The sequence below is a fragment of the Pavona decussata genome, unplaced genomic scaffold (genome assembly GCF_977016875.1).
Source record: "Pavona decussata unplaced genomic scaffold, jaPavDecu1.1 SCAFFOLD_41, whole genome shotgun sequence".
In the NCBI taxonomy this organism is placed as follows: Eukaryota; Metazoa; Cnidaria; class Anthozoa; order Scleractinia; family Agariciidae; genus Pavona; species Pavona decussata.
The window spans coordinates 321,901-333,959 of record NW_028145463.1 but is presented as its reverse complement, the minus strand read 5'-3'; the positions used below and the strand labels follow the sequence as shown (position 1 = coordinate 333,959).

The 12,059-nt window shown below is 36.7% G+C and overlaps 3 protein-coding genes and 1 long non-coding RNA gene across 4 annotated transcripts in view; 1 reads left to right on the top strand and 3 right to left on the bottom strand.

Moving 5' to 3' along the window:
• The window catches only part of LOC146482897 (uncharacterized), a 48,622-nt gene that overhangs the window by 2,574 nt on the left and 33,989 nt on the right, over positions 1-12,059 (top strand). The gene's annotated exons all lie outside the window — the stretch shown is intronic.
• Positions 1-12,059, bottom strand: part of LOC146482898 (uncharacterized) — an 81,844-nt gene that overhangs the window by 58,464 nt on the left and 11,321 nt on the right. The window lies entirely within an intron of this gene.
• LOC146482899 (uncharacterized) overlaps positions 1-12,059 on the bottom strand; it is a 41,441-nt gene that overhangs the window by 22,666 nt on the left and 6,716 nt on the right. The window lies entirely within an intron of this gene.
• LOC146482900 (uncharacterized) lies at positions 856-4,700 on the bottom strand. The gene is made up of 4 exons (XM_085106549.1): positions 4,601-4,700; positions 3,809-4,390; positions 3,042-3,118; positions 856-2,720 (listed from the first exon to the last, which is right to left on the bottom strand). Exons 1-4 carry the CDS (start codon positions 4,655-4,657, stop codon positions 1,754-1,756), a joined length of 1,683 nt encoding a protein of 560 aa, XP_084962675.1. The 5' UTR covers positions 4,658-4,700; the 3' UTR covers positions 856-1,753.

Below are 12,059 nucleotides of genomic sequence, written 5' to 3'. Positions count from 1 at the left end.
TTGTTTGGGGGCTAGGGACATTGTTTCTGTTGTTTGTTTTATGGTTCTTTCAAATGATATCAAGCCATTCACGAGACCATACTGGTGCATAGCAAACTCCTGAAACTAGATGTTACACACTGTAAACAGTGTCAAGGTGTATTACACAGACCAAAACCCGAAATGACCCACTTAATGATCCTCTGCGACAATCTTTTTCATTGTTATAAGGTCGTCATCAACAGCTGATTATTACCTAGTAACAATGCAAAATATGTTATCAACTCTTCTTAAATTACAACTCGCTCGCTATTTCTTACCTGATCTGTTGGTATTTGGCAAACGTTTTTCCGGGTTGTCAGAGCAATCAGCTTTCCCATCAATTTCAATGACCTACCAGAACTAAAGGATGTGGGTTCAAAACTTAATTCACAATAATTATTGTGAATCCAGTTAGCATGCTCATAGTTGCAGACCTGGCATTGAAAATCAAACCTACTGGTGATTGCTTGTGGTAGCATTATTATTTTAGTTGCTTACATTTGAAGTACTTCAGCCTGAGTCACATGTTTGGTATTAATGGGTGATTTTGCACAAAACTGTTAAAATGTTCAGAAAACCCCTGTCAAAGGTTACTGGTTTGCCTGTGTACACAGTTATGGAAGTATGAGGCTTTTCTTTCGTGAGGTCTGGAAGGGAGAAAGAACACGAAAGATAAATCATCACTTACCATTAGCAAGGCCTGACACTCAGACTATATATCAAGAAAAATCATAAATTATAATAGGTAAATACCGGTAGGCAGATATGCCTTTGTGAGTTAACCCTGTTTCATGTTGCAGAGAATCTTGGTGAATAGTTGTTTCTCACTGGAGATCAACAATAACAGTTTATTTTACTCATTTTCTCAAAGTTAACTTACAAAAGGAACTTAATTTCACTCTAATTACAACGTACAGTATAGTGAGGCCAATGTGTCACTATGAGTTAATTAAGTTTGGCCATTCAGTGAATTTTAACATGGAAACTAAAAGGGAACATCAACTGATAGTTTGTATTATGGTGTGAATGTCCAGTTTTGGCTGAAATGACATGCATATACTTTTAGTGGATACAACTTTTTCCAATAAAAATCATTACAACCAAGTTCTTTGTGACGTATTTTAACACAACTTGCTGAATCAACCCAACATGATCAGAGGAGAGGATCTACCCTGATCTACCATATTTGCCTTTCCCTATTTCATGACTTGTAAGGTAACACTGTCAGCTCTTCTGCCCTTTAGGCAGTCAAAAGATACATTTAGAGAAAAATTTCTGATTTTGTGTGACCTGAAGTAATTGCTTTTGGCTCTTGCGAACAAAGCACTTATTCAAATTCCTGTTATTCTAAAACTGATGACAAAAAATGCAATTTCTCATGTTAAGCTAGTGTTTGACATTTCTTGTCTTTTTTGTTGTAGTATTTTTCCCTTACCCTTTACATGTAAGCCCTAACATTGACCAGCATCTTATTTCTCCTTACATTGAATCTCAATCAAACATAAAGGTCATGGGGACAAAGTAAATGATCATCACAGATCAACTGTTTAACACAAATAATTTAAATAGTGCTAATTATTAGTACCATCACAAATGTAAGGAGATAGTGTGGGGAATATACTTGTTGTCAGCATTGGGCTTGAAGAGTCAGCCACTCAAACTTGAGCTAAATTTCCACATAATAAAACATTGTCTTGTATGCCATTAACACATACATTAACACTATTGACATTCATGGGCTACCTAGATCACTGTTAACAGTTTTATTTGAAGCAATTTCCTTTGTTATAACCAGTTGCTGTTTCACCCAAGAATCATAATTGAAAGACTGTGATTCCTCACTGAAGGATTGTGATTCATCTTTGTCATCCATCACACTTGCCAAACTTGCTACTGCTCCAACACTACTTGTTTTAGGAGCAGGGCTTTCTGTTAGAGAATCATCTTGTGTTTCATCATCTGGTCCAACCAGGGGAACTGCTTTACTTCCAATGAGAGATTGCCTGAATTTTTTGCCATGATCCTTGCATGACGCCTGGTTGTCATACTTAAGTCTCTTCCTGGAAAGCTGGTCATGGTCATGTTGGTTTGTTTTATTAAATATGTTCTTACTACTGTAAGGCTGGTTGGAAGGTGTATAGTTACCTCTCCTTGTAATCTTTGATTTCTCATGATACCTACCACTGGATGTAGAGTAATAGTGTCGAGATCTATTGCTAACTGGAATGTTTCTTTGCCAATCAGAAGTGGGAGAGTGCCACGCTGGGCTTTGCAGACCTACACTTGAAGCTGTAGGTTGCATGTATGTTGGCCGACTTTGGGGACGTGGGCTTGGGGTTCTATGATACATGTATGGTAGAGGACTTTGAGGTCCATAGTATGGGGGTGAATGAGGGATGGTAAATGGTGCCCATTGGTTGTGGATTGTTATTGGTGATTTACAATAGCTCATGTTCTGTTTCTGGTACACAAGGTGATCATTGGAGTTATTTTGCACAGACTTCATGCTCCCTGCCTTATTTCGATAGCTTTCTATTATTTGCTCTAAATCTGCTGTGTCTGATGGAACCCTGTGATTACATGCAGTAGCTAAAATTCGTAAATCATTGTCTAGTGCTGTTCTGTTAGAATACTTGATGGGATTACTGTACTGCAATTTTTTCCTAGTCTGGGCAAAAAAATTAGTCCTTGTTCTTTCCCTGAAAACAAATGAAAAGAATCCAAATGTTATCAATTAATGTACGTACAAATGATTGTCACAGACATCAGGTTTTAAAACTTCCTGACTTTTCTCCAGCCTCTCCTATCCGCTCCACCCATTTATTTGTGATCAATAAGATTTTTCAATGAATCACATTGTATCGAAACAAGCTAATCAAACAACTTCATGAATAAATGTTCTATGGAGTCAGACATTCGTCCTTAAAATATGGTGATATAACACATTTGACAAATATTAAAAACAGTTTGACGATTTTCTAAACTCTGGCAGTTTAATGTTACGGTGTATGAATACATACTTAAGCAATTTGTAGTTCTCCATTTCATCCATATTTCTTTTTAGTTGCTTATGGACTTCCTTAACTTCAGCTTCAGCCTGGATTAAACAATAAACAGATGATAAAAATTCATCTAGGTTTGGAGGATTTGCAAAAGTCATACAAGTCCACTGTACCAGCAACTGCAAAAAAAACCCATAAAAAGCCATATTGCCATGAAGTCATTTGCTTTCAATAACAGGGCAGACACTAACTAACTAAAGTCTTAGGAACAAACTATCAAAACAAAGAAAACAATTTATTCACCTATCCAGTGAGGGGGAATATCACAACCAAGCAAACTTTAACAGTTGTCAGTTGTAGATGCACGTCTATCTATATGAAAACATTTCACCGAGCATTTAACCAATAGGCATTTTACAGTTGTGTGCTTAGTGACCTGGCCTTGATTTGGAAGCGAGGCTGGGGGTGACCGTTTTGATACAAACCTCACTTCTTTTCATGTGTAAATGCAATTAGTTAGCATAAGAACAGTATGATCTACAATTGAAAAGCAGTGAGGTTTGTATCAAAACAAGGTCACCCCCAGCCTCGCTTCCGATCCAAGGCAAGGAAAGACTACTTGGAGTAAATTTATGTTGTAGACATGATAAATTTCACTTTTTAGAGCTAAACAAAATTCAACAAATAAACATGTCTCTCCTTCCTTAGATTTCTTACTATCTTTCCTTTAATAAAAACAAAAAAAGTTGAATAATATATATATATATATATGTATATCAACTTGCCTGTTTTATGTGGTCTCTATGTTCTCGGTGTAATGACAGTTGGCCACATTCAAAGTAGCCTCGACAAAGAGGCTGCCTGCAGTTATTAACACGATGACCTTTATAATGACAATTACTGCAAGTGAAATTTGAGTTCTTCCCTGCATGACATCTTTCTCTCGGGACAACTTTCAAGGATTCCAGTGTTGCCTGCGCAATACTAAGTTTATAATCAAGAACGCTTCTCTCATCTTCCAGGTTACTGATCAATAGTTCCACACCATGATCATGCGCCTGCCCATCCCGATGAGCTGCAGAGATATCATCTGTAGAGGGTGCTCGGCGGCTGTCAACGATCAATACTTTTATTTTATCTCGATCTCTAATTTGAGTAATATCAATGTCAACAAAGTCCTCCCATTCTGGGTCATATCGTTGCAGAGACACAACAGCAGGAGCATACGAGTGGGAAAATGTCTGCAATCGTGGTTCGAATACACGCTCAACCAACGAAACTTTATCGATTGATTTGTCATCACTTTCAATACAATACACCTTTTTTATCCCTTGATATTCTAGCAAAATTGTTCGTCCTGAGGAATCCTGAAAATAAAAAAAATGTGCAAGGACCTGTATTTAATACACGCGATACTGTAGTCCGGCGAAATTCACGACAAAACGTGCACGGACTTTGGGTAAAGGCTTCTTTCCTAGCCATGTATGCGAATGAGAATTTTTACAAGTTCTACGGGATATAAAAAGTCTAAAAAAAGTTGTGGAAAATAGCATTTAGAAGGGGAAAATTAAACTCACCTTTCCCGCCACGTTCGACGCCATCTTTGAAAAGTACAGTTTCCATATTAGGAGCATCCTTTGTTCGAACAATCCAATCAGAAACCGAGTTTTGATTTGAATGTTGATCTGCTCATTTTAAAAATAAAACAACAATGAAACGACTAATGGCTTCAGTTTTCAAATAATCGATCCATTAATAGAGTCTAGGGGGGTACGCTTGACCTGGTTCGACTGTAAGAATGGATAGAAGAAAGAAAATGATTTTTGAAACACTAACAGACAGTTGATACCCACGCAAGAGCACCCCAGGTTGTTAGTGGACTAACTTGGGTATCCGTCTATTAATTATTAACTACAAATTCTAATTTTAAAAATTCACTAAATCTTCAACATTTCTTATATTTTTTCATTTTACCAATCCTTCAAGAAAAATTATTTCCTTCCAAATATACCTTAAAACTACCCAAAAATTCATAAAACACCCCAAATCATTGATTTGTGTTATGAATGGAGGGTTTTTGTATTGCTTGAAATGCAAACAAGATATTTCCATTTGACCGATTTTAAGCGGCGTGAAAACGGCTTTCAGGTAAACCCCCACCTTAAATTACACGCAGGAGAAATTTAATTACTTGTGCGCGCAACGTCAAAACTCAAAAACTATAAATTGTATGGATACGATTGAACTATCGCGTAACCCAATTTTCGTTAAATTACACACCAAAAATATTCATAGACTTGTGCGCGCTAAGTTAAAACTCAAAAATTATAAATCGTATGAACAAGGTTAAACTTTAAGTTGAATTTGGATTAGAATACACTATCCATTAAAAAAAGTAGCACCATATCACAAATAATAAGAGAGATACAGGCAATTGAATGCAACAGCTTGTGAACGCGTAGCGCAATTTGCGTTATATTACACGTCGGAAAATCTCAATTACTTGTGCGCGCAACGTCAAAACTCAAAAACTATAAATCGTATTAAAAAGACTTAACTATTGCTGAATTTGAAAAACAATACGCTTTGGATTAAAAAAAAAGGAGCAGCATAGGACAAATAATAAGAGAGATACATGCAAATGAATGCAACAGCTTGTGAACGGGTAACTGAATTTTCGTTCAATTACACGCCGGAAAAATTCAATTACTTGTGCGCGCTAAGTCAAAATTAAAAAACTATAAATTGTATGGATAAGATTAGAGTATTGCTGAATTTGGAAAACAATACAATTTAAATTTAAAAAAAAGTAGCAGTTTAGGTCAAATAATGTGAGAGATAGAGGCAAATGAATGCTAAAGCTTGTGAACGCGTAAATCAATTTTTGTTAAACTACACACCGGAAAATTTCAATTACTTGTGCGCGCAACGTCAAAACTCAAAAACTATAAATCGTATTAAAAAGACTTAACTATTGCTGAATTTGGAAAACAATACGCTTTGGATTAAAAAAAAGGAGCAGCATAGGAGAAATAATAAGAGAGATACATGCAAAAGGCTTAATATTCTAAAAGGCTTAATATTCTAAAAGGTATCAAGTACACGGTTGACCGAACCACTTTAAGAAAATTGTACAAATCTTTGGTGCGTCCTCTAATGGAATATGCTGACGTATTATGGGACGGATGTACTGAAAGCGAAAGCCATCTCCTCGAGCATGCGCAATATGAGTCAGCTAAAATCGTATTCGGGGCCAACAGGCATCGTCTTATGGAAGAACTTGGGTGGGAAGATCTCAAAACTAGAAGAGCCATTCATAAATTGCTGTTATATTTTAAGATCGTTAATAATTTTTGTCCTAGTTATCTAGTTGATTTATTACCCTTACAAGTTAGTAAAAGGACAACTTACTCCTTACGTACGGCATCAAATTACTCTCTTCTCGCAAGCCGCAATGAACGTTTTAAAAGATCTTTTTTTCCCTCAACTACTATCTTGTGGAATGACATTAGTTTTGACATACGTTGCCTCGAATCCATTGGTTCTTTTAAAAAAGCTTTATTTTCATATTACAATGTACAACACTACTTATGATTTTGCTATTGATAGATTTAATGCAATTTTCCATACTCGTTTACGTTTAGACACTTGCGCGCTTAACTATTATCTTTATAAAATAGGTTGTAAAGAAAGCCCCGTGTATTTTTGTGGTTTCTACAGCGAGACAATTAAGCATTTTCTTCTTGAATGTCCACTTTATTCTGCCCCTAGAATTAACCTGCTCTCCTCTGTTGCTCGCATATTTGCTGACAGGTGGTTTTCCATGTCTAAAGCACAAATACATGTAGTATCAGTTTTTCTGTTTGGATCACAGTTACTTCCTCCTAAGCAAAATAATGATCTATTTTTTCATGTCCAGTCTTTTATACCTGAATCGAAGAGATTTTATAAAAGTACCTAGCTGTATATTTTCCACCTGTTAGCATTGCTTAATGCTGCCTTTGGTTAATTTTGCTGCCGCTCTGACTAATTATTATTTAATGTTAATTTTTTCAATTCAATGTTATTTCGAAGTGAGCCCTCTCGATGATTTTTTTTTTTCTCTTAGGGCAAACTTCGGCAATAAAATATGTTTAAATAAAAAAAAATGAATGCAACAGCTTGTGAACACGTAACTGAATTTTCGTTTAATTACACGCCGGAAAAATTCAATTACTTGTGCGCGCAACGTCAAAATTAAAAAACTATAAATTGTATGGATAAGATTACAGTATTGCTAAATTTGGAAAAAAATACAATGTGAATTAAAAAAAAGTAGCCGCATAGGTCAAATAATGTGAGAGATAGAGGCAAATGAATGCTAAAGCTTGTGAACGCGTAAATCAATTTTTGTTTAACTACACACCGGAAAATTCAATGACTTGTGCGCGCTAAGATAAAACTGAAAAACTATACATTGTATGAAAAAACTTAAACTTTCGTTGAATTTGGATTACAATACACTATCCAATTAAAAGAAAAGTAGCACCATAGCACAAATAATAAGAGAGATACAGGCAAATGAATGGAACAGCTTGTGAACGCGTAACTAAATTTTCGTCAGTTAAATTACACGCCGGAAAAATTCAATTACTTGTGCGCGTAACGTCAAAACTCAAAAACTATAAGTTGTATGGATAAGATTAAACTATTGCTGAATTTGGAAAACAATACAATGTGAATTAAAAAAAGTAGCAGTTTAGGTCAAATAATGTGAGAGATAGAGGCAAATGAATGCAAAAGCTTGTGAACGCTTAAGTCAATTTTTGTTAAATTACTCACGTATGAAAAAGTTTAAACGTTCGTTGAATTCGGATTAGAATACACTATCATTAAAAAAAAAGTAGTACCATGGCACAAATAATAAGAGAGATACAGGCAAATGAATACAACAGCTTGGTACACTGCGCGCAACGTCAAAACTCAAAAACTATAAATCGCATAAAAAAGATTAAACAATCGCTGAATTCGGAAAAGAATACTCTGTGGAATAAAAAAAAAAGTAGCAGCAGATGTCAAATAATGAGTGTAGAAGCGTGTCTCCAAAACGAGATAAAACAAGATATCTGTGGATTCGACCGGAGGTAAACAGTCAGGCTGAAAGTGCTTCCCTTCGATCAACACTGGATCGATTCCGATTGCGGATATTTTCTGCAAATATCGATCTCTGATCGGCAAATCCAGCTTCTTTGCATTTTCAGAAATCGGAAAAGAATATGCAGCCTTCGAATTATCTTCGGAGCTTGATTCGCTTTTGTGTAAGTCCATTTTTTCTAGTGGGAACAATAAATCCACTTCTTGTTTTATTTTCCTATTTGACGTCTTAAAAATAATAAAATTAATGAAAAAAAAAAAAAACAATTGAAAAAAGCCATGGTAGGTATTTCCTGGGAGATTTAGTGGTCTAACCGGGAGACCGGGAGATTTGATGAAAAACTTGGAGACTCCCGGGAAAACCGGGAGAGTTGGCAGGTCTGGAATTGCAGTTGTGACCTACCAATGCCGTATTACGCAATCAAAAGTGGTACACCAATATGGCGGCGGGCCAATGCGTGACGTGACGTGAAAACGATCAATAGCTTGTTGCGCTGTCTTTTAGCTCTTTGAGTTGCTTCTTATCTGAAAAACAGCTATTGTGTTCTTAGAGCTGAAATGTACCTCCATTATTTTGTGGCTTAGCTCGCATCCGCAGCAGATATTCGCAGCTACGATAGACAACTCTCTTGTGAGTCTCTAGGATGCTGGTGAAATTTCTTCTGGTGAGTGTCTAATGTTGTTTCTCATGCAAGACTGCAGTTTCGATTTCTTGGAATCTCATCAGCTGCTAGCATGTTAAAATGGGGTTAAAACGTTGACAAAGAATCCAACAATCTTTAATTGTTTCAATAACTGTTTATATTGCTTTTCAGTGAATTATGCAATTTGCTATTGAAGTGAAATGTTTATCAACTGTGAATAACACTGAAACAACGTTTAAACCATTTCAATCCGAATAAACGAAGATCTTCCTAAAAAAAAAACCCGAAGATTTGCGAAAAAATCGCTACAAAAACGAAGACTGTGGGTACCCATAGAAAGGCTCATATCGTGTTAACCTGTAACTGTTTATGTTTACGTTTAAATATAAACTTTTAAGGGCTGTTAGTTTTCTCATTGTAACTCTGGCCCTGAAGAAAACTAGTTGTGCTAGTTAAAATATTGGCCCCTAATAAATAAGCCCTTTGCCGTAGTGTCAGCCCTGCAATCAGTTTGGTTTATTTACACGTAAAGAGACGTCTGGCACGTGCATTTCACTGCAAGAGATCCGGCAACGGAACGTATTCAGAACAGTTTATTTTGAGTCGTGTGGTCCCTTGCATCAGGCAAAAGTTTCGTACCGTGCTACACCCTCATTTGGAGAAGATGTAGTAATATCGATCACCTAAAAAAGCCGGAGACTTGCATCTTGGAACAGGGAGACTAATTAAACCACCCGTTTACGGAACACACCGGCAGTGAACGCGGCTTTGAAAATCATGCTCCCAGGGGTGTGGAACCCATTGTTTGATATTAAACTTTTTTATACATTAAAAATTACCTTTTCAAGCAAAATGGTGACAGATAATATGAAGATGATAACTGATAAGAACAAGAACTGCAATTTAATCTCCGCTATAATGACACCGATCAACTCCGACACTTTGCCCAGTTTCACGGTTACCAGGACCTTGCCCAATCTATCGGAAAGGCAAATGACTTGATCTCCTCGTTACTCCGAGTTCTACAACGGCAAACAGTAGTGACGGATTATTTTAAATAAATCGTCCGTGAAATACCTTGAGCTAAATTTTTTATAGAGTGTTGATGCAAGAAAAGGCCTAAGAAACTTGATGTTTTGTTACATGGATTTTCATATTTTTCTGTAGATACTCAACACTAAAAGAATACTGTACTTATTATCTACTACGTGCTCTCTGTGTTAGAGCTAGAACTTTGCACAGACTTGAAATGCGCAAATACAGGGCACTTAGTTTTGTTTCAATGATTTTAGCATTCATCTTCACAAATGTTCACCTTTCAACAAGCGTTTTGCTATATAGAGGCAATAAAATTACGTTGACTGCCATTTCTACCCAAGTTTTATTGTACCTCTATTAAGCGGCCAGTTTTCAAAGTCCCCAAGGTGGCCGCTTAATAGAGGTCCGACTGTAATATAGGGAACGACTAAACATCCCCATTGATCTCAATATTACAGCGGTACAAGAGTGCCATATGGCACAAGAAGTCATTACGCGCTCAATATTGGGTCAATTTGTATCAAATTTGGACACCAAACAGATCTTGGGGAGATCTGCAAAATGAAAACATAAAATCTTACCCCCCTTATACATAAGACATGGTTAACCACCCCTCCATTTTATAATATTCCACGCTAAAATGAACAGGACCATTCATTTAAATAAATTAATTTTTCATTGTTTACAATGAACACTACTTTGCGAAACAGAAAAAGACTATCCGTTAGAAATCGAAACTTCTTGAAAAGTCGAAAATTTTGTTTTGATGCATCAACGAGATTGACCAATTTGCACCGAATGGCTTTCCATATAGCTGATACGATGGATGCAATGCCTGTAGACATCTATTAGGGGTAAGATGAAGATGGGGAGGGCTGGTCTATAAACGCACTGTATAATGACAGAAAGTGTAACACTGGAGTAGCCTTCAGCCATTTTTAATGTTACGTGCACAGCGCTAACGCGCGCCTTATTTTTCGACGGGCCATCTTCCGACATGCCATGTAACCAGGCCTGAGTCTTAGATGTAAGCACAACTGATTAATTTACGGTTGAACTCGACTTTGGGCGAAGGAGATGGGTTTATTAATCTTCAGAGTGAAGAAGTCAATCCGAGATATCGATAATTAAATCGGTGGTTTTGGAAATTTAACATGAGAACAAAACGGCCGAATTCTATACCGGAAGTTACAGAACAGAGCCGACCGAAAGCGGTCAAATAGTTTGAGTTTTTCTGAGAGTCATGCAAAATTTACAGGTTGATACATTTATCAGCCATTTCAGGTGAGCATTTGTTGTTAATTTGTCGTTCAGGTTCAGTTTAGCCAATAAGTGTTTTATTTTCATAACGGTCTTTGAGCTGTTTATCTAGCATGTCGAAGATGGTGCGTCGAAAGATAGTCGCTGTTGCAGTCTTCCCTATGCACGTAAAACTGAAAGGCTTTTGATTTCTTTTGTTTGCTCAGTTGTAAGCTGGTCTTTTCGTGACCCGCCTAAGGATAATGCTCGTGAACAGTCGCTATCTTTATCTTTATGGCACGCGAAGATTGGATACGAGAGTGAATAAAGGCCACTCTCGTACCCAGTCTTCTCTCGCCCCACAAACATAGAAACAGTGACTGGGTATGAATCTGTCTTAGAAGGACCTTAACGGTGGCTTCGGAGGTCTTTAAAGGGGCAGTGTCACCTTTTCTAAGTGCCACTTTGAATAGCGAAAAAAAATATTTGTATCGGATGGGAACATAAAATAATGGTTCCATTTTTTTTTACAAATAACCCTTCTAGGGAACAAAAGCTAGTAGTAAATCATTTTTGTCTGCAGATGGCTCAGATGGAAATGGATTGAAACTTGAAAAATTGGCCAATCTTTTGAAGTTCCTCGTGTGAATTTAAAACTGATTGTATTCTATTCTCACCCGGAGAAATCATTTCAAACTTTCCTCTCGCTGCTCTAAGAGCGTTTTTTTGTGAGGTTCTTTGTGAAATATTTGAGCTGTTTTGGCCAACATACAGCAAAATCTCCGCGACGGTTCCCCCTCAGCTTAAAATAAATGAAACAAAATATTTGGATTCTACTGTTCTCAAACCAAACACGTTTTACAGATTTCACTTTTTTAATGTTAATGTTTAAAATAGTCTCACTCATTATATACGCTACACTAATTGTTCTGTAGTGGGGAGGTTTACACGATACCGGCTAGACTTTCATTCCCGTACGACT